Here is a 23,976-nt window from a genome sequence, read left to right on the forward strand (position 1 = left end):
CACCAGGTAAGAGTCCAGATATAAATACGTTTTTTTAGACTTTGCTTCTCCCCAGCCACTTGAGATTGGAAATGCAGCACTGCTCATAATAATCTGTCATTCATTCCCTTCTGTCACCAAAGTCTGCAGGTGCAAACAGCTTATCTGTGAGAATCCTTACTTAATTCTGTTTTTCCAGCTTCTCAACACATTATGTCTAGTAAGGTCCAAAGAAGTACTCCCCATCAGCCTGTGATCCTGTTCTTATTGCTGCTCATGAGAATTTGAGTTCTGTATGTCAAGTTACACAACCTAATTCAGAGAACTGTGCTCTACTGGTTTTGTATTTTTTAGTCTGCAGTCCCAAATATCCTCTCTTCTGTTTATACCAAACCTCTCTCTGATCTTTACTGCTTATATGCCTACTTTTCTTCCTATTTGGTGATATGAAGTATCTCTTAATTTTGTTAAAAATGGAATTTGCAGGTTTTTTTTTTTTTTTTTTTTTTTTGACAGAGTCTTGCTCTGTTGCCCAGGCTGGAGTGCAATGGCTCAATCTCAGTTCATTGCAACCTCCGCTTCCCAGGCTTGAGTGATCCTCCCACCTCAGCCTCCCGAGTAGCTGAGGAGTACGGGCATGTACCATCACACAGGGCTAATTTTTGGTATAGAAGTGGTTTCACCACGTTGCCCAGGCTTGTCTCGAACTCCTGAGCTCAAGCAATCCACCCACCTTGGCCACCCAAAGTGCTAGGACTACAGATGCGAACCACTGTGCCCAGCAGTGTTTCTTCTTGCTGCTTTTAGGTTAATTCCTATGATTTAGGTTTTCTACTTCAAGAAGGACCATATGTTAAATTATGTTTATTTTACAAATTTATTATCTTTTTAATCTCTGCTTTTCCTTTGTTTTGTCTATGACTATCTCTTGCTTTTATTCCATGTAAGTAATTCAGTTTTTCACTATGTGCAATGAGTTCTTTGTTATTTCCCATTTTATTAGCTAGGGGATACATCATCTTACGTCTCCATTTGTTTCTTTAGCTCCACAATATTTTTGTATCATTTTATTGTTTTATTTTGGTTTTGAGTTCTGTTAAATTTAATTTCTATTATAGTATGAATTACTCATGGTGACTTTTTTTTTTTACTGTTTTTAAAATTTGAAACTGGATTCTTTATCAGTCTTTTACATGCTATATACCACTCCGCTTTTGTTTCCAGCAGTATGTTTGCACAAATGCCATGCTTTGTTTTATCTTGTTCACATTTAAAAGGGTCAGTTCTGGCCTGAACTTTGTTGATTTCTCCTTGAGTTCTTCGTGTGTGGGTGTGTGTGTGTGTGTGTTTCTCCCTTCCTCGATACAATTTGAGATCTGGAGTGCTAGAGTACTTCTATCTGATCACTTGAAGCCTGTGTGTTCAAGAAGGATGAGAGGTGAGAACTCCGCTGGAGCTGTGGACAATTAAATATTTGATGCTCTGGGCATTGGTCACCTTGGCAAGACTGATAGGGAATACTAGGAATTTGTTGACTCTCTTTTCCCAAAAAGGTTTCAGGATAGGGTAGGGAGCAGACTTACGTCTCATGCCAGAAATCAGAAATCTTCTTGTTTTTGTTTTTTTATTTTGGTCATCAAATATGACATGAAGTTACATTTTTTCCTTCTTTTATTGCTTTTGATGAATTTTTACTGTCTTTAATTTTTTTTATTATTCATTTAGTCAGGACAGGGAAAATTCTGTCATCTAGTTCCATTTTGCTGTATTTACCTGAAAATTCTTCTCTGTTGAAGTATTTCATAAACAGAAAGGAATATACATATATATCTCAACTCTACTCACATCTCAATTTAAGAAATACAACACTACAAACACCTTTCATGGTCTGTTTACCACTGCCCATTCACATATTACTGCCTATATCCCAGATGTATCTGTAGTATTGAGTTTCATATTTGTCATTATCTTGACTTTGTGAAAGCAAATTATATGAATTGGGTCATTCTTGTCATACCCAACTAATTCAGAGTCCAAGGGCCCAGTGGAAAATCACCTGGGGCACATAATACCAGCTCCAAAAATTACGTTTTCCACAAGCTCAGCTGCTATAACCCTAACATTATAGTTTCACCTACTGCTGTCACCAATCAGGGCCAGACAGCTTCTAGAAGCTTTACCCGTGTCAACACACTTCCTTTCAAAATGATACATAACATTTCTCCTGTAATAAAACATCCAACCTTCTCTTTGTTTTCCGGATGGATTGAGGACCAACCACCCTACTCTGTGTGTATGCCCTGAATTGGAATTCTGTGCTTCCAAATAAAACATTTAATTCAGAGATTCATCTCTGTATGTTATTTTTACTTCAACAATTTATCAAAACTATTTTGAATCCCTAAACAATATACTGTTCAGCTTTGTTTTGAACTTTATAAAAATTGTATTATATTCTTTTAACTAATGGATACAAACATAATTCATATTTTCATTACTGTTGTGTATTTTACTATATAAATTGCCAATACAAACAATGCTTCTATGTATATAATGTAAATATACATACCAAATAATGGAATTGCTGGGTTATAGGGTATTTTTACTAGGTAATATTTTTTGTTTCCCATTGTAAAAATCCTTTTTACCCCAAGGGCATCTACTTTTCATTCTCAAAATATCAGTGTTTTATTTTTTAAAGTTAAGCCTTTAATGTTCCTGGAATTAATTATTATAATTCACAGCGCAACACTTGTTATAACAAGTTTCTACATATATGTAGGTCTGTTTAAGGGCTATCTATTCTGTTCGTCTGTCTGTTTGTCCCTATTAACAAATACTACATTGTCAATGTTGATAATTGGGCAATGTAAATCCAGCCAGTGTGTTTTTCCTCACAAGTGTCTAGAATGTTTCTTTACTGTATAAATTCTAGAAGTGTGTTTTCAAGCTCCATTGGGAGGAAAACGGCCATTAGAGATTTCACTGGCACTGAATTTATGCTACAAATTTGGAGATGACTGAAATTTTTATGATACTGTTTACCTATACATAAATGATATCCCTCCATTTATTTATATCCTCTTCAATGTCATTTAATAAAGTTTTGTATTTTTAAATTTTAATTTTTAATTTTTATGGATATGAAAGAGTTGTACATATTTTGATACTAGCATATAATGTGTAATGACAAAATCTGAGTAACTGAAATGCCCATTACTTCAAACATTTATCATTTCTTCTGTTGGAAACATTCTACATCTTCTCTTCTAGCTATTTTGAAATATAAAACAAATCATTGTTAGAGTCACTCTATTGTGCTATCAAACATTAGATCTTATTCATTCTGTGTAACTGCACTTTTGTACCCACTAAAAAACCCATTTTTATCCTTCTCTCCTCACTACCCTTCCAAGCCTCTGATAACCACCATTCTATTCTCTACCTCCATGACATCAATTTCTTTTAGCTCCCACATATGAATGAAACATATAATATGTGTCTTTCTGTGCTTGGCTTATTTCACTTAGCATAACGTCCCCCAGCAGTTCCATCCATATTCCTGCAAAGGAAAGGATTTCATTCCTTTTCATGGCTGAGTAAAAATTTGTTAGATTTATCTTTTGTTAGATTTATTTGTAGGAAACATATATACTCTTGTCCTATTACATAAGGTATTTTTTTGCAAAATGACATTTTCTTGCCTTTTGTAGCTGGTGTAGAGAAATACTACTGATTTTTAACATCCATATTGATCATCTATTTAAAAAACATATTAAACTCTTATTTCTAGTAATAGGTCAATAATCACGTAATCTGTGAATAACTACTATTTTCTTTCTTCCTTTTCAGTTCTTAAACATCTGGACAAAGACAAAACATATTTTGTCTTTCTTGTCTTACCAGGCTGGCTAGGTACTGCAGCACAATGCTGCATAAAAATAGCAATGAAACTTTTAAAAAAATGTAATAGTGGTTATAACTTCTCAAATAACAATAAATATTTTAAATATGTCCTAAATAGAAAGGACATTTCTTTGAGTAACTTCAAAAGAAAAAATAGAGGCTAAAGCCCTAATAAACATATATCTAGAAAGGCAAACATTTTAAGCATTAATCAAATCTTTGGGCCAATCCTGAAGGACTCTATATAACAAACAAAGAAAAGAAGGCAAGAAAACAAACCTTTTTGTAGTAAATCAGGTCCCCTGTCAAGTAGCTGAGGTGCATGAACTCCATATGTAGTGTGCCAAATTCAGCCAGAATGCTGCTACCTGCAGATGCCCAGCCCCAGTTTCGCCCTACTCCACTGAATGAAAAGTAAAAGGAGACAGGATTGGGAAAAGACCAAAACAGTTGTTTAATGAATATGTAAATTTTAAATAGATCTCTTAGAAATTATTATATCTGACACAGTAGCTTATTTATATCTAAAATTGCATTAAAAATTTAAATAGGTAATAAATCCATGTTCTAAAAATTAAAACAGTATTTTTAAAATCCAGTAAATATATTTCACCCATTCTCATCTCCATTCACCTCACCAGGCCCCAAAGAAAATCACTTTCATTCCTTTCTTATGTATTACTACAGAATGTTTTATGCAAATATAGGCAATCCAAATATATATTCTCCCTGTCCTCCTTTCTTAAACAAAACATAGCAAGTTGGTGGTCTTTCCGTATCAGTTCACAAACAGTTTTCTCGGTTTTTTTTTTTTTTTTTTTACAGTCGTACAGAATTCCATAATATTAACGATTCTCAAGTGAAATGCCCCACCCTAGAGGCACATGAAAATGTGTGGGAGCATTTTGAGTTGTCTCAAAACTTGAATGTGCATCCTCCACTTACTGTGCCAGGTCCAAAGTTATAAACTGCCCTGTAGCAAATGATTGGGACAGTATCATACAATAAAGAACCGGTTTGCATCAAATGATGATAGTGTCTGTGTGAAAATTAATATATTATATAAACATACACAATTTGTCTAATAAATTCCCTAATGATGGTCCCTTGGGCTATTTCCAATATTTTGTTATCATGAACAATTTTCAGTGAATAATCTCATAAACATTTCATTTGTGCAGATATAATCTCTAGAATATGCTCTTGCATTTTCTTTTTTTAACCTGTTCAGTAATTTTTTATTTGAAGCCAGACTACATAAATGAAAAATTGTAGAGGCTTTGAATTACATTATCTTCTAAAAAGGTTAAATTTCTTCTAAACACAGACTGAGTAAACACAGACTATATTGTGTTTTAGGCTTTGTTAAAGACAGCCCATTTCTGTTTTTACCCCAACTTCCAGAAATGGACCTGGGAATTTCAGTTGGAAGCCAGGGGTATTTACCAAGGGCACCTAAACAGCCTAACCTGTTTCCCCACTATCATGTGGCTGTTAAATTTTCTCCTTAGCCCTTTAATTTCCTTCTGCTATTTTCTGCTGGGTTTCTTTTGAGTCTTGTTTGCCCTATATATGTGGTTATAGAATCACCAATGACTTGAGGGAAATTTGTCCATAAATTTTGGGCTTTTCCTCTGCAATTTCTTCCCATATGAGATTTTGTCCCTATGTTTCAGTCATTTTAGCAGCTCCAGGGCCTGACCATTGTCTCCTCTGCCCGAAATGACTGCCACTTTAGATATGGCCTCTATTGCTCTGAACATGATTTAGAACATATCCTCAGGGAAAAAGCCAATGTTTACATGGTGATGACCTTAGGATCATAGCCCCTCAAGTTCTACCTGAGTTAATTGCATTTCAGTGTCTTCAAATCATTTGGTTTTACATATTTTGTCTAGCTTTCATGACTGCTTTTGGTAGGAGGTTAGTCTGATAAAAGGTATTTCATGGTTGGAACTGGAAGTCTAGAATGTTCAAGCAGCAGAGTTCCTAGATTATTCCCACAAGAACTCTAGACCATTCTCTAGGATCTAAAGGGAGAAGTATAAACATTTTTGCCAGGTGGGGTGGCTCATGCCAGTAATCCCAGTACTTTGGGAGGCCGAGGCAGGCAGATCACCTGATTTCAAGACCAGCCTGACTAACAGGGTGAAACCCCATTTCTACCAAAAATACAAAAAAATTAGCTGGGCATGGTGGCAGGCACCTATAATCACAGCTACTCGGGAGGCTGAAGCAGGAGAATCGTTTGAACCCAGAAGGCGGAGGTTGCCATGAGCTGAGATTGCGCCATTGCACTCTAGCTTGGGCAAGAAGAGCGAAACTCCGTCTCAAAAAATATATATATTTATACATATTTTTTCTCATCTTATCTTCACTTGTATTCTGTCAATTCCACATCTTATATTTTATTTGTGTTTAGAAAACATTAAAATAAATGTAAGAACATATCACAACCTTGCTTAAAGTTCCTTGTTTGGTGCTATTTTTAAATTGCCTGAAAACATGGAAGGCAAATACCACTAAGATATTTTATAGCTAGAAGTGAGAATCAGAGAATAAATATGGATATAGTAACTACATGAGACAGTCATTCATTTCACAAATGCAAGTGTTTACTATGCTGTGAGAGAGTGGTGAACCTGACATATACTATTTCTGCTCCTACAATAAATAAGATCATTTTAAATAGCGATAGTTGCTATGAAGAAAATTAAAAAGGAAAAATAGAATGTTGAGTAGTAGGGATAGAGAGTGAGTTAGAAAAAAGGCTCTTTACATATTATGTTCAGAGAAAATGTTTCTAAAGTGATGTGATTTGAACTGAGACCTGAATGATGAGGAGCCAGTAATTAAAAGATCTGGAAAAACAGAATTCCCAGTAAGGGAAACAGCAAATGTAATGGCCTTGAGGGAAAGGAAGAAGGCTAATTTGGCTAGAGTTCAGAAAGTAAGGGGAAGTGAATGACACAGGATGAGGTTAAAAAGCAAGGTATAATCTGGACTATGTAATAATTTTGTAGGCCATGGTAAAATTTTAGTCGTTAAGTGTGATGGAAAGTCACGAATAACTTTAAGGATACCATTTAGAAAGATTAACTAGGTTTCAGCATAGTGGATGAATTACAGTGTGGTCAACTATAAAAACAAAACTTAGGAAGTCCAACAGTTTGCCATTCTCTATAAAAAGAACTTCCAGCCAAAAGTCAAAAAGGAACACTTTTCAAAATACTAAATTCTAAACGAGGTTTTTACATTTTTTACATCGTGTCACAGGAGGAATCTAAAATATTAAATTTGATACTTACATATATCCTAGCAACTCAGAAAAATAAGAAAATTCCTAAGAACAAGATACAATGCTGCTGAGGACAAAAAAATTCCAACTATAAAATGATGATGAGCTGCCAAAAAATAACCGGATCATAATTTCATGCAAATGTTTTGTTTTTTTCAACTGATCAAAGTAAAAGGTCTGGATACTGAAATTTACATATATACTCAGAGAACCTGAGTAACAAAAAATTTGCAAGGAATACCAAAAAAACAAAAACAAGCAAGCAAAACATATGATGTTTCTCTTACCTGACCACCAGCAAAAGGAAAGACTCTAAAAATGTTTGGTAAACTCTTGACAGTAAATCAACCTAAGCATTCTACAATTATATTAAATTGTTCTGATAATGAGTCTTCTATATTTTGATTTGCATTTTGTTCAAACTCAGCTGAATATATTTAATCAATGTATTTAAAGAATGGAGTAAAGCTTTCAGGAAACTGCAGTTATTGGAAACAAAGCTTGCAAACAGGCTGATACTGAAATGCATTCCAACAAAAGCAAGGAATGAACTAAAGAAATTAAAGCATTCAATGTGTAAGCTTAAGTTGAAGTATCTTCATTTGTAGGAATAATGGTTTGATGGAGCTCCTATTTTCAAGTAGATTTATTTATATTGTATACTTCAATGGAATGAAATTGAGAAGTTATACGATTCTGTGTCATCAAACTGGAAGATTATTTAAAATAATTACAAATAAAAGTCAACGTAAAAATATCTCAGATTTGTGGAAGGTATTCTAAATGAAAGCAAAAGAATGGCATTTGTAACAATATCTGGTCTGAAATATTTAAACGTTTTAATATGCAAAAATTTAGAATTGAGAATATCCTGCAATTAAGCAGAATTTGCTCTGAGCAACTGTAGGGAGAATACCTTCTCTAATAAAAGCATACAAGAGTCAATTGAAAGTGCCAATAATTTCAAATTTAGATAAATACACAAGAATGTATGTTTTTAATAATTTCATTTTAGAATACAGGTTTATAGCAGAATTATTTTACAGGATACCCAATAAAATAAAACCAATTTGTCAGTGATTAAATACTCTGAAAATTAAATAGTTTTAATTATTTCAGCTCCCCCATTCATTCTGAAATTGTACTCTTATGAATAATACACTGTATGGTCATTCTCATTATATGATGCCATAATCTGGCTTATATTTTTAATATAATGTAAATATTTTATGTATGACATCATTTATGTGGCAACATATTATTTTACCTCATGGACTACCAAATTTGCTTAACAAATGACCTTACTCTTGAACGTTCGACCTGTATCTATGATTTTGTGAAATATGCTGTGATAAACATTTTGTAGACGTCTTCCTTAGTCCATACATCCAATTTCTTCGGGTACATTAACAAAGGTTGAATTGCTTTAAGGGCTTTTGACAGATAATACACTAGTCTACAAGTAAAGCTGAAATGTAAGAATGGCTTTCTTCTCACCTTTTTATTATAGCAGATGCTTTAAAAATTTTTTAAGTAAAAAACTTCCTTGACAGCAGAAGAATATTAACAACTTTAATTTTTATTTTTAAATCAAGTCTGATTTTTGTTACATTTTCATTTAACTTGAGGGGATATGTAATATACTCATAATTTAAAATGTTAAATGGCACTGAAAAAGCATAAAGTAAAAAAAAAAAAAATGTCTCTCTCTAAGCCCTCTACCTCTTCCAATCACTCTCAGTCCCAAAGCAATCTGTTAACACATTCTCATCTATCCTTTTGGAAAACTGTATGCCTACATAAGCATAATTGAGTTGTCTATTACATTTTAATACTCATTGGTGTCTTCTAATTTTAATTCTGTATTTTTACAAACTTTTTTTTAAAATATGTTTTCAAAGTTAAGATTGTCCTTCAATTATAAGATAATGTTATTTTTTGTTACTACACAGCCCCCCAGCCAAGTATAGGATCTGGTTTATTTTTCTTTTTAACTATATATTGACATATAATTTACATACAAAAATGCATCCTTTCAGGTGCACCATTCAATGGGGTTATGACAAATGAAAACAAAGCTTGTTATACAAACCAAGTCAATCCTTCCAAAACATGTCCTTATCCCTTTTGCAATCAACGCACACACTTCCCTACCAAGTCTCAAACAACTCTCAATCTGCTTCCTCTCACTACTGATTAGTCTTGCATGTTCTAAAATTTCATGTAAACATGACACAGTATATGCGCCTGTGTTTGGCTCTTTCACTCAACATGTCTTTGAGATTCACCCATACTGCTGTGTGTCTCAGCAGTTAAGATTCTTTTTATGGCTAAGTGGTATTCCATTGCATGAATATGGTAACTATTTATCTATATACCTGTTGATATGATAAATATTTGAAAAACAGTCAAACTGTTTTCCAAAGTGTCTCTACCATTTTACTTCCTACCAACCTAAGTTTACTATCTTGCCTTTTCATTGTCTATTTTTCCCAGTAGTTGTTTCGTTCTCCATTCATGCCTTCATTTGGATTGAGTAGTTTTTAGTATTCCACTTTCTTTACTGGCTTATTTTTTTATGACTCCTCTAGGCATTACAACATAAACCATTAACCTTCCCACAGTAGACCTTTATGTATTATATCACCTCACATATAATGTAAGGGCTTCACATTTCTATACTATCCTCTATGTAACTGTGGTAACAAATTTTTCTTCTATGTATATTATAGGCTCCACTATGCAGGTTATTATTTTTGCTTTAAACAAAGACTAAAACAGAAAAAAATAAGAATTTTACATTTACTCAAATATTTACTGTTTACAGTGCCCTTCCCTTCTTTGTGTAAATCTGCTTTTCCATCTGGTGTCATTAGAAAGTTCCTTAAAAATTCTAGCAATACAGGGCTGTTGGCAATAAATAAATTTTATTTGCCTGAAGATGTCTTAATTTCACCTTTGTTTTTAAAGAATACTTTCAGTGGCTATAGAATTCAAGATCGACTTTTTTCTTTCAACAGTTTCAAGATGATTCAATTGTTTTCTGGATTGTATTACTTATGATAAGAGGGAAGTATTTCTATTTTGGTTCCACAGTGTAAATGTCTTTCTTCTCTGGCTGTTTAAAACTTTTCTTTTTCTAGTCACAGATTTTCAGGCATCATGTTTCTTTATATTTATCCTGCTGGGTTCCATCAAATGTTGAAATCTGTGAATTTACAGCTGTTTAACAAATCTGATAAATTTCTAGACATTACTTCTTTAAAAACAGGCATATCTCAGAGATATTATGGGCCTGGTTACAGACTACTTCCATAAAGCAAATATTGCAACAAAACGAGTCACACAAACTTTTTCATATCCCAGTATATATACAAATTATATTTACATTATACTGTAGCCTTTTAAGTGTGCAACAGCATTATGTCAAAATAATGTTCATATCTTAATTTGAAAAATACTTTATTGCTAAAAATGCAAATGATCATCTGAGGCTTTCAGCAAGTCATACTCTTTTTTGCTGGTGGAGGGTCTTGCCTTGATAATGATGGTTGCTGACTCATCAGGGTGGTGGCTGCTGAAGGCTGGGGTGGCTGGGTCAATTTCTTAAAATGAAGACAACAATAAAGTCTGCTGTATTGATTTGATTCTTCCTGTTTCAGTTCTGTGTAACACAAAATATCTCTCTGTAGCATGTGATGCTGTTTGACAGCATTTTGTCCACAGCAAAAATTCTTTCAAACTTGGAGTCCACTCTCATATCCTGACACTCCTTTATCAACTAAGTTTACGTAGTATTCTAAATCCTTATTGTCATTTTGACAATGTTCATAGCGTCTTCACCAAGAGTAGATTCTATCTCAAGACCACTTTCTTTGCTCATCTGTAAGAAGCAACTCCTCATCCGTTCAAGTCTTATCATAAGACTACAATAATTCGGTCCCATCTTCAGGCTCCACTTCTAATTCTAGTTCTCTTGCTATTTCCACCACATCTACAGTTACTTCCTCCACTTCAGTTTGAACCCCTCAAAATCACCCATGAGGACTGGAATCAAATTCTTCCAAACTCCTGTTTGATACTTCGACTTCCTCTCATGAATCACAAATGTTCTTAATGGCATGTAGAATAGTGACTCCTTTCCAGAAGGTTTTCCATTTCCTTTGCTGAGATCTCTCGCAGGAATCACCATCTATGGCAGCTATAGCCTTACAAAATGCAATCCTTAAATAATAAGACTTGAGATTCTTAATCACTCCTTGACCCATCGGCTGCTGAATGGATGTTGGAAAGCATGAAATCAACATTAATCTTGGGCATCTTCACTGTAGAAAATGGGTGACCAGGTACACTGTCAATGAGCAGTAATATTTTGAAAGAGATCTTTCTTGCTTAGCAGTAGGTCTCAACAGTGGGCTTAAACTCTGCCATCAACGGATGTGCTCTCATCTGAACTTTGTTGTTCTACTTACAGACCCCACAGGGAGTAGATGTAGCAAAATTCTTAAAGGCCCTAGGATTTTCAGAATGGTAAACAAGAACTAGCTTCAACTTAAAATCATCAGCTGTATTAGTCCCCAACAAGAGTCAGCCTGTCCTTGAAAGCCAAGCATTGATTTCTCTTTAACTATGAGATGGCATCGTCTTCCAGTAGAAACTTGTTTCATCTACATTGAAAATTTGTTGGTCAGCAAAGCCTGAGTCCTGTCGTCTGGCCTTCCTCCCATACAGCATGAGCTTCACCACTCGCTCCACCTTCTCTACCAACTACCGGTCCCTGGGCTCTGTCCAGGCGCCCAGCTACGGCGCCCGGCCGGTCAGCAGCGTGGCCAGTGTCTATGCAGGCGCCGGGGGCTCTGGTTCCCGAATCTCTGTGTCCCGCTCCACCAGCTTCCGGGGCGGCATGGGGTCCGGGGGCCTGGCCTCAGGGATGGCTTGGGGTCTGGCAGGAATGGGAGGCATCCAGAACGAGAAGGAGACCATGCAAAGCCTGAACGACCGCCTGGCCTCTTACCTGGACAGAGTGAGGAGCCTGGAGACCGAGAACCGGAGGATGGAGAGCAAAATCCGGGAGCACTTGGAGAAGAAGGGACCCCAGGTCAGAGACTGGAGCCATTACTTCAAGATCATCGAGGATCTGAGGGCTCAGATCTTCGCAAATACTGTGGACAATGCCCGCATCATTCTGCAGATTGACAATGCCCGTCTTGCTGCTGATGACTTTAGAGTCAAGTATGAGACAGAGCTGGCCATGCGCCAGTCTGTGGAGAATGACATCCATGGGCTCCGCAAGGTCAATGATGACACCAATGTCACTCGACTGCAGCTGGAGACAGAGATCAAGGCTCTCAAGGAGGAGCTGCTCTTGATGAAGAAGAACCACAAAGAGGAAGTAAAAGGCCTACAAGCCCAGATTGCCAGCTCTGGGTTGATCATGGAGGTAGATGCCCCCAAATCTCAGGACCTCGCCAAGATCATGGCAGACATCCGGGCCCAATATGACGAGCTGGCTCGGAAGAACCGAGAGGAGTTAGACAAGTACTGGTCTCAGCAGATTGAGGAGGGCACCACAGTGGTCACCACACAGTCCGCCGAGGTTGGAGCTGCTGAGACGACGCTCACAGAGCTGAGACATACAGTCCAGTCCTTGGAGATCGACCTGGACTCCATGAGAAATCTGAAGGCCAGCTTGGAGAACAGCCTGAGGGAGGTGGAGGCCCGCTACGCCCTACATATGGAGCAGCTCAATGGGATCCTGTTGCACCTGGAGTCAGAGCTGGCACAGACCCGGGCAGAGGGACAGCAACAGGCCCAAGAGTATGAGGCCCTGCTGAACATCAAGGTCAAGCTGGAAGCTGAGATTGCCACCTACCGCCGCCTGCTGGAAGATGGCGAGGAATTCAATCTTGGTGATGCCTTGGATAGCAGCAACTCCATGCAAACCATCCAAAAGACCACCACCCGCCGGATAGTGGATGGCAAAGTGGTGTCTGAGACCAACGACACCAAAGTTCGGAGGCATTAAGCCAGCAGAAGCAGGGTACCCTGTGGGGAGCAGGAGGCCAATAAAAAGTTCAGAGTTCAAAAAAAAAAAAAAAAAAAAAAAGTAAATTTGTTGTTTAGTGTAGTCACCTTCATCAATTACCTTAGCTAGATCTTCTGGATCACCTGCTGCAATTTCTACATCAGCACTTACTGCTTCACATGTCACCTTTATGGTATGGATACAGCTTCCTTCATTAAACTTTATGAACCAACCTCTGTAAACCTCAAACTCTTCTGCAGCTTCCTCACCTCTCAGCATTCAGAGAAGTGAAGAGAGTTAGGGCCTTGCTCTGCGTTAGACTTTGGCTTAAGAGAATGTTGTAGCTGGTTTCATCTTCTATGCAGACCACTCAAACTTTCTCCATGTTGGCAATATAGCTATTTCACTTTCTCATCATTCATGTGTTCAGTGGCACGGTACTGTTAATTTCCTTCAAGAACTCTACCTTTGCATTCACAACTTGGCTGACTGTTTGGCACGAGAGGCCTAGTTTTTGGCATGCCTTCCTCACTAAGCTTAAATTTCACGTGCCTTCCTCACTAAGCTTAATTATTTCCAACTTTTTTTTTTGAGACAGAGTTGCTCTTGTCGCCCAGGCTGGAGAGCAGTGGCGTGATCTTGGCTCACTGCAACCTCCGTCTCCCAGGTTCAAGCAATTCTCCTGCCTCAGCCTCCCAAGTAGCTGGGATTACAGGCATGCATCGCCACACCCAGCTAACTTCTGTATTTTTAGTAGAGATGGGGTTTCACCACATTAGCCAGGCTGGTCTCAAACTCCTGACCTCAGGTGATCCGCCTTCCTCAGCCTCCCAAACTGCTGGGATTACAAGTGTGAGCCACTGCGCCTGGCTGGGTTTTGTTTTTTGTTTTGTTTTGTTTTTTGAAACAGGATCTGGTTCTGTCCCCCAGGCTGGAGTGCACTGGCACGATTTCAGCTTACTGAAAGCTCTGCCTCCTGAACTCACGCAGTCCTCCTACCTTAGCTTCCCAAGTAGCTGGGGCTACAGGTGTACGCCATCCCGCTGCATTAATCCATTTTCACACTGCTGATAAAGACATACCTGAGACTGGGCAATTTACAAAAGAAAGAGGTTTAATGGCCTTACAGTTCCACGTGGCAGGGGAGGCCTCACAATCATGGTGGAATGTGAAAGGCACACCTCACATGGTGGCAGACAAGAAAAGACAGCTTGTGCAATGAAACTCCCCTTTTTAAAACCATCAGATCTCGTGAGACTTATTCACTATCACGAGAACAGCATGATTCAATTACCTCCTGCTGAGTCCCTCCCACAACACATGGGAATTCAAGATGAGATTTGGGTAGGGACCCAACCAAACTGTATCATTCGGCCCCTGGCCCCTCCCAAATCTCATGTCCTCACATTTCAAAACCAATCATGCCTTCCCAACAGTCCCCCAAAGTCTTATTTCAGCATTAACTCAAAAGTCCACCATCCAAAGTCTCATCTGAGACAAGCCAAGTCCCCTCCGCCTACATGCCTGTAAAGTCAAAATCAAGTTAGTTACTTTATAGATACAATGGGTGTACAGGTATTAGGTAAATACAGCCATTCCAAATAGGAGAAACTGCCAAAATAAAGGACTACAGGCCCCATGCAAGTCTGAAATCCAGTAGGTCAGTCAAGTCTTAAACCTCCAAAATGATCTCCTTTGACTCCATGTTTCACATTCAGGTCACACTGATGCAAGAGGAGGATTCACACAGCCTTGGGCAGCTCTGCCCCTATGGCTCTGCAGGGTATAGCCCAACCTCCTGGGTGCTTGAACCAGCTGGCACTGAGTACAGCTTTTCCAAATGCATGGTGCAAGCTGTTGGTGGATCCACCATTTTGGGGTCTGGAGGATGGTTGCCCTCTTCTCACAGCTCCACTAGGTGGTGCCCCAGCAAGTACTCTGTGTTGGGGCTCCAATCCCACATTTCCCTTCAGTACTGCCCTAGCAGAGGTTCTCCAAGAGAGAGAGCCCTGTCCCTGCAGCAAACTTCTACCTGGACATCCAGGCATTTCCATACATCCTCTGAAATCTAGGTGGAGGTTCCCAAAACCCAATTCTCAACTTCTGTGCACTGGCAGGCTCACCACCACATGGAAGCTGCCAAAGCTTGAGGTTTGCACCCTCTGAAGACATAGGCCGAGCTTTAGGTTGGCCCCTTTCAGCCACAGCTAGAGAGGCTGGGATGCAGGGCACCAAGTCCCTAGGCTGCACACAAGGGGACCCTGGGCCCAGCCCATGAAACCACTTTTTCCTTCTAGGCCCTGGGCCTGTGATGGGTGGGGCTACCATGAAGACTTCTGACATGCCCTGGAGACATTTTCCCCATTGTCTTGGGGATTAACATTCAGCTCCCTGTTACTTATGCAAATTTCTGCAGCAGACTTGAATTTCTCCTCAGAAAATGGGCTTTTCTTTCCTATCACATTGTCAGGCTACAACTTTTCTGAACTTCTACGCTCTGCTTCCCTTATAAAACTGAATGCCTTTAACAGTACCCAAGTCACCTCTTGAATGCTTTGCTGCTTAGAAATTTCTTCGGCCAGATACCCTAGATCATCTCTCTCAAGTTCAAAGCTCCACACATCCCTAGGGCAGGAGCAAAATGCCACCAGTCTCTTTGCTAAAACATAACAAGAGTCACCTTTGCTCCGTTTCCCAAGAAGTTCCTCATTTCCACCTGAGACCACCTCGGCCTGGACTTTGTTGTCTATATCACTATCAGCATTTTAAGTAAAGCCATTCAACAAGTCTCAAGGAATTTCCAAACTTTCTCACATTTTCCTGTCTTCTTCTTCTCCAACCTCTGCCTGTTACCCAGTTCCAAAGTTGTTCCACATTTTTAGGCATCTTTTCAGCAATGTCCCACTCTACCGGTACTGTTGCTTCACCTGTCACCTTTATATTTTGGAGGCAGATTCCTTCCTTAAACCTAGTGAATCAATCTCTAAGCCTCAAACTTTTCTCCTGCAGCTTCCTCACCTCTCTTAGCATTCACAGAAGTGAAAAGACTTAGGGCCTTGCTCTGCATTAGGCTTTGGCTTAAAAGAATGTTATAGCTGGGTTCATCTTCTACACAGACCATTCAAACTTTCTTCATGTCAGCAATATGGCTATTTCACATTGTCATCATTCGTGTGTTTCACTGGCCTAGCATTTGTTTGGACGAACGGAGGCAGGATGGCGCACTTCCGGGTTCTTCTTCACCAACTTTTCCCGCGCGCGCGAAAATGCAGCCGGCGCCCAGGGAAGGTGCAGACCAACCGGGCATGCGCCAGGTGACGTCAATCCGAAGAGACCAAGATTTACCTGGTCGCACCTGCGGAACACCCCCCGACATGCCCGTGCCCTGCCTATTGCCCTCCCACTCCTAGAAAAGCCGCTCCGGACGGACGCCATGCGCGGCCTTCCTCAGTCCTCCACTCCTGTTGGGATGTCGGGACTGCAGGAACTCCGTCCGAGAGCCCCACCGGGGGACTCTGCTGGCCTCCTTTGCCGGAGGCCGACAGACCTCTCCCTATCCACCTTCTTCCTTGAAGCTAGGTGACCAAAAATAAATTTGCAGTTTTGCTCCTACCCTTGCCTACTCGCTGGTTCTTTTGTGCCCGCTCTGGTGGTCTTAGAAAAAAACAAATCAGTTGGTGCCGAAGATCCGGAAGGAGACCCCTCCTCAGGCCCCACCCTGAGAACAGGTGCCGCGTCTCCACGTGATCCCCTTTCCCAGGATCCTGGGAGCTCCTTCCAGCTCCTACATCTGGACGACGACAACTGAAGGTGCCAAGACTCGGGGACCCCCATCACCCTCGCCGAGCCGCGGGTAACTCTTCTGGTAGCGGGTAAGACAATTTTTTAATCAACAGCGAGGCTACCTATTCTGTTTTGCCATCCTTCTCTGGACCTAGCCTTCCATCTCTGTAGTAGGAGTAAGCGGAAAGCCATCCACTCCACGAAAAACTCCACTCCTTAATTGCTGCCTGGCCAACAACTACTTTGCGCACTTGTTCCTCATTATACCCTCATGCCCTACCCCCTTATTAGGCCGAGAAATCAGTTTGGCTTTCCCCCACTCGCCTCAAACTTACTAAATTTTCTTAACTATCTCATACTCCTCAGCCTTGCCAGGACTATCCTTCTGGGTTTTGCCCATATTCCAACAAATGCTTCCATTCCCTCATTCCTATACTAATACTGTGCCTTATTTTATTCTTCATCCATACTCCAAATACCAACCATAGGCCCCGACCTTAACAACGCCCCTTAACAGCAGGAAGTAGCCAGACAGACCACGGCGCCCCTTTATCACTATTATCAATAAAAGGTTGGACTGTTTGGACGAACGGAGGCAGGATGGCGCACTTCCGGGTTCTTCTTCACCAACTTTTCCCGCGCGCGCGCGAAAATGCAGCCAGTGCCCAGGGAAGGTGCAGACCAACTGGGCATGCGCCAGGTGACGTCAATCCGAAGAGACCAAGATTTACCTGGTCACACCTGCGGAACGCCCCCCGACACGTCCATGCCCCTCCTATTGCCCTCCCACTCCTAGAAAAGCCGCTCCGGATGGACACCACACGTAGACTTCCCAGCTTCCCCACTCCTGTCAGGACTGCCGGAACTCCGTCCGAGAGCTCCACGGGTGACTCTGTTGGCCTCCTTTGCCGGAGGCCAACAGACTTCTCCCTACCCACCTCCTTCCCTGAAGCTAGGTGACCAAAAATAAACTTGCAGTTTTGCTCCTGGCCTTTGCCTACTCGCTGGTTCTTTTGTGCTCGCTCTGGTGGTCTTAGGAAAACAAGTCAGCATTGTTAATTTCCTTCAAGAACTCTTCCTTTGCATTCACACCTTGGCTGACTGTTTGGCACCAGAGGCCTAGCTTTTGACATTGACATGACTTTCTCACTAAGCTTAATTATTTCTAGCTTTTTTTTTTTTTCTTTTGAGACAGGGGCTGGCTCTGTCACCCAGGCTGGAGTGCAGTGGCAGGATCTCAGCTTACTGCAAGCTCTGCCTCCTGGGCTCAAGCAATCCTCCCACCTTGGCTTCTCAAGTAACTGAGACTACAGGCACACACCACCATGCTCAGCTAATTTTTGTATTTTTTTATAGAGGCAGGGTCTCACTATGTTGCTCAGGCTGGTCTCGAACTCCTAGGCTCAAGTAATCTGCATGCCTCAGCCTCCCAAAGTGCTGGGATTACAGGTGTGAGCCACTGCACCCAGCCTATTTCTAACTTTTAATTTAAAGTGAGAGACATGCTATTCTTTTTGTCTCTTGAATACATCAAGGCCATTGAAAGGTTATTTATTGGCATTGTTCTATCTCAGGGAGTAGGGAAGCCCAAGGAGAAGGAGAGAGAAGGAAGAATGCAATCTGTGGAGCAGTCAGAGCAGAGACAACATTTAGCGATTAAGTTTGCCATCATCTATGACTGCTTGTTCATGTTGCCCTATATAATTACTAGAGTAACAAGAAAGATCACTGATCACAGATAACTATAACAGATGTAATAATAATGAAAAGCTTTAAACTATTGTGACAATTATCAAAATGTGATATATGCTGTTGGAAAAATGGCACTGACAGATTTGCTTAACACACGGTTGACACAAATCATAAATTTGTTAAAAAATAAAAATAAAAAGGAAAAAAGCAATATCTGCAAAGAACAATTAAGTGAAGCACAATAGAATAATTCATGCCTGTAGTTTTTCAGCCACTCCTCCCACTCCCAAATTCGCCACTCCCATCACTCCATTACAGGTACGTTAAACCATCTGACACTGCCCCATAGGTAACTGGATATGCTTCTCTCCATACTCCAGCTTTTTATTTCTCTTTCTGTGCTTCAGTTTAGGTGGTTTCTATTGTTTTGTCTTCAAGCTTACTGATCTTTTCTGATGCAGTGTCAAATCTGCCTTTAAGCTTGTCAAGTAAATTTTTTATTTCATATATTTCTCACCTTTAGAAGTTCCACTCTGGTCCTTTTTAAAATCTCTTCTCATTCTTCACATTTGCCTTTAAATCCTCAAGCACACTTACAATAGCTATTTAAAGTCCTTTACTGCTATCTTCATCACCTCTGTTACTTCCATGTCTGTTTCTATGAACAGATTTTTCTCTGGGCTACAGAATAATTGGCTACATTTTTCTGCTGCTTCTTTGCATACCATAAAGTAAAGTAATTTTGGATTGGATTACGGATATTATAAAAGTTTATTGTTGGATATCTGAATTTTCTTTCTTTAAAACATGTTCAGTTTTCTTTTAAACATATTCAGACAAGCAGAGAGCCAAATCATGAATGAGCTCCCATTCAGAACTGCCGCAAAAAATATCCAGGAATACAGCTAACAAGGGAAGTGAAGGGCCTCTTCAAGGAGAACTACAAGCTACTGCTCCAGGAACTCAGAGAGGACACAAGCAGATGGGAAAACATTTCATGCTTATGGACAGAAAGAATTAATATCATGAAAATGACCATACTGTCCAAAACAATTTATAGATTCAATGCTATTTCCATTAAACCACTCACATTCTTCACAGAATTAGGAAAAACTATTTTAAAATTCATATGGAACCAAAAAAGAGCTCAGATAGCCAGGACATTCCTAGGCAAAAAGAACAAAGCTGGAGGCATCACATTACTCCACTTCAAACTATGCTATTAATAGCAAAAAAAAATTTTTGCAATTTACATGACAAAGTACTAATCTAGCTAATATACAAAAATATCTTAAGGACTGATTTTTTTAAAAATAGCCAATAAAAAACAAAGGACATAAAAAGGCTATCCATTGAGTGAATAACATAAACTCAATCTCACTCAAAAATTAATAAAACAAACATTGAAACATGATTTTATATTTGCCTATCTGATAAGTAAAAGTAAACCGTATTTTCAAAAGGTTAGGTAAGAGTCATTCTCACATACTTATTAAGGAAATGTCAACTGGCATATCCTCTCTAGAACACAGTACCTATCAACAGAAAAAGAAATTTACATAATTCTTTGATCCACTATTTCTGCCAAAGTCATACCAACACATGTATATGTACACACACACACACACACACACACACACACACAAACACACACACACCATTTCCAACATATGCAGGATACTTCATCCAATATTTTTTGATAGCATTAAAATCTAGAAATAATCTATTAGTTCACTAATACAGAATTAAGTCAATATTTTCCTAAGCATTATATTATGAAGCTCTTAAAAACAATGAGATAAATATACATAAAGTGTTGATACAAAATATTTTTCTAGACCTATTGCTAAATGATGTAAAATGTCAATATTGTCAGACTGAATAACAAAATTTGGATTATGATCCAAACTATATGCTGTCTCCAAAAGCAGCACTATAGTTAAAACAACACAGTGAAGCTGAAAATAAATGGAAAAAAGATAAACCATGAAAACAGTAAGCATAAGGTAGAGCAGCTACATTAATATCTGATAAACTTCAAGACAAAAGCATTACCAGAGATGAAGACACACTGGAGTAACAAAAGGCTCAAGTCATCGGAAAACATATAATAAATGTCTAAGTACTTGAGAGTAAAGCTTCATCAAAATGCATGAAGCAAAAAATTGACAGAAATAGAGAAGAGACAATTCCACAATCATACTTGGGATATTTTAACACTTCATTTCAGGAATGCATAAAACAATTATACCAAAAAATCAGGAAAGATATACATGATCTAAACACCACTAACCCACCTTAACCTAACTGACATATACGGAATGTTACACCCAACAACTGCAGAATACACATTCTTATCAAGTGTATTTACCAAGAAAGACTACGTGCTGAGCTATAAACAAGTTGTAATAAATTTGAAAGGATTCAAATTGTAGAGTAATTTTTATGACCACAATGAAATTAAATTAGAAATGAAAACAATAAGATATCTAAGAAACCACCTAAAATTTGGCAATTGAACCACACAATTATAAAAAAACTAATTCATCAAAGAAAAAGTTCTACAGGAAAATGAGAAACTATTTTGAACTGAATAATAACAAAAAAAAATATCAAAATTTCTGGAATGTAACTAAAGCAGTCCTTGGAGGGAAATTTATAGCTCTATAGAAAAACAGTAGTTTATGGCAGGAAAAAAGAGAAAGGTATAAGATCGGTGTAGAAAGATACAACCTACAGTTCCAATGTAAGAAGCCAGAAAAAGAGCGAAGTAACTCCAATAAGAAAAGAGAAGGAAGTAATAAAAATAAACCAGAAATCAATACAACCAAAAACAAGTAAAAATTAACAAAAACAGAAGTACTTTTTTGAAATGATTAACAAATTTGACAAATGCCTCAGTAAACTAGTAAAGAGAAAAGAAAGAATACAAATTACTAGAATCAGGAATGAAAGTAGTTGTCACTACAGAATCTACAAAGATGAAAGGTAAAAAAGAAAGTAACACAGGAACAACTTTACACCAAATTTTCTAATTTAAGTGAAATAAAGAAATTTCTTTAAAATTAACTAAAACTGACACAAAATAAAACAAAATCTGAATATAAGATATATATGTTTATATATACCTTATATATATTATATAAAGTATATATAAATTTTCATATATACGTATACATATAAATTTACACACACACACACACACACACACACGAAAATTTGGGCAGCATGCAGTGGCTCACACCTATAATCCTAGCACCTTGGGAGGCCAAGGAGGGAGGATCACTTGAGCTCAGCAGTTTGGGTCCAGACTGAACAAGACAGTGAGACCCCATCTCTACAAAAATAAATAAAACTACCTGTGTGTGGTGGCACACACCTGTAGTCTCAGCTACTAGAGAGGCTGAGATGGGAGGATCACTTAAGCCCAGCAGGTCAAGGTTGCAGTGAGCTGTGATTGTGCCATTGTACTCCAGCCTGTACAAAAGAGTAAGACCTTGTCTCCAAACCAGCCCCCTCCAAACACACACACACACAAATTTTGTTATTAAAAACTTTCCAACAAAGAAAATTTCTGGCCCAGGTAGTTGCACTTAGGTCTATCTATCAAACAGTTAAGAAAGAAGTAACTACAGCACTCCACGAATTACTTCTGGAAAAAACGATTTTAATAATTTAATAATACCTCATTTAAAGAGGGTAACTCACACCAAAATTTGACAAAGGCATTCCAAAAATAAAATTCCTACCAATATCCATCATATAATTTCAAAAGGTATTAGGAAATAAAATACAGCAAAATATAAAAAGGATACATTTTGGCCAAGGAATATCTAAGAAATTCAAGGTTGATTTAACATTTGAAAATCTTACAAGTAATTTACCATATTAAAAGAATAAAGGTGAAAAACCTTATGATTATCTCCATAGATGGAAAAAAAAGTATCTGGCAACATTTAACATCCATTCATGACAAAACAACAACAACAACAACATCTCAGTGAAAGAGGAATAAAAGGAAATTTCTTCAATCTAATAAAGGAAATTGATGTAACTGATGAAAACAGCACAACTAATGCCATACTTCAATTTTTTTAGAAAAGCAGTATTTCAAAGCTTTTATGGAAATCTCGAAGAATGTAAAAAATATAGATGGAGACAAGTTTTTTAACCAAGACTGTAAACTAAAAGTTATAAAAGATATATTTGAATATATAAAAGTTTAAAACTTATTAATCATAAATTATTATAAAGATAGACCAACAGACGAGTAGAGAGAAAAGAATTCTATGATCTACAAAACGCCTTATAAATTAATTAGAAAAAGACAAAGAAAGAACTCAAGCAAGACTCAGGAATAGACAATTCACAAAAAAGCAAATCTACATGTCCAATAGATTTATGAAAAGGATGTTCAAATTCACTAGTCAGAAAATACAAACAATGAATATTTTATAGCAACCACTGTGTCAAAAATTAAAAAGAATTTATACCTGCAGACATTTAAAGACTCTCACATATTGTTGGTGGAAATGTACTACAGCCTTTCTGGAACACATTTTGGCCATATCTATTAAATTTAAAAATACATATCCCTTTTATCCAGGAATCCTACATCTGGAAATCTGTCCCACACATAAAGGAAAAACAAACAAAAAAAAGGCACATGCTCTTTGATATAGCAATCGTGTTCCTGAGAACCACTGTCCAAGAAATAAAATTCCTGCTACATAAGGACATGTATAACAGGATGCTATTGTAGCAATGTTTGTGGTAGGAAAATAATGGAAACAAATACCACTGATATGAAAATTAATGAATAGATTATAGTATAACTATCCCATTTCTCACTCGGTATTCATCACAAAGATTTATTTAGATCTTTACTGAGTAACTTGGAATCATGTTTCCATGGAGTATTACTGAGTGAGAAAGATAAGCAGAAAAGCAAGTCACTAAAGTGATAAAACAAAGATTACAAAAAAAGCTCTTCTTTTATTTCTGTCTGCTGTATCATACTGTAGAAGATAAATACGATAGACTATTAAGATGGGTTGGCTTTCAGTCATCAAGACTGACGGAAGGCCTATGTGTGGGAAATGCGTAGACCCCAGCCAAAAAAAAACAACAACTTCAAAAAACAGGTAAATAATGCTAGGTGCAGTGGCTCACACCTATAATCACAGCACTTTGGGAGGTAGGAGAATCGCTTGAGCCAGGAATTTGAGATCTGCCTAGGCAACAAAATAAGATCCCTTCTCTGCAAAAAAATTATTTAAAAAATTTTAAATAG

At 38.2% G+C, this 23,976-nt stretch overlaps 1 protein-coding gene and 1 pseudogene across 7 annotated transcripts in view; one reads left to right on the forward strand and one right to left on the reverse strand.

The window, feature by feature from the left end:
- The window catches only part of MAN1A2 (mannosidase alpha class 1A member 2), a 175,821-nt gene that overhangs the window by 76,363 nt on the left and 75,482 nt on the right, over positions 1 to 23,976 (reverse strand). For all 6 annotated transcript variants that reach the window (XM_023222826.2, XM_023222829.1, XM_023222831.2 and 3 more), the window contains one exon: positions 4,165 to 4,288. In XM_023222826.2, coding sequence (XP_023078594.1) covers positions 4,165 to 4,288 — 124 coding nt within the window. The remainder of the gene's footprint in view (positions 1 to 4,164; positions 4,289 to 23,976) is intronic.
- On the forward strand, positions 11,885 to 13,208 carry LOC113225230 (annotated as a pseudogene). The gene has a single exon (XR_003309904.2). The product of XR_003309904.2 is annotated as a keratin, type I cytoskeletal 18 pseudogene (transcript).

This window comes from Piliocolobus tephrosceles, chromosome 1 (genome assembly GCF_002776525.5).
Source record: "Piliocolobus tephrosceles isolate RC106 chromosome 1, ASM277652v3, whole genome shotgun sequence".
In the NCBI taxonomy this organism is placed as follows: domain Eukaryota; kingdom Metazoa; phylum Chordata; class Mammalia; order Primates; family Cercopithecidae; genus Piliocolobus; species Piliocolobus tephrosceles.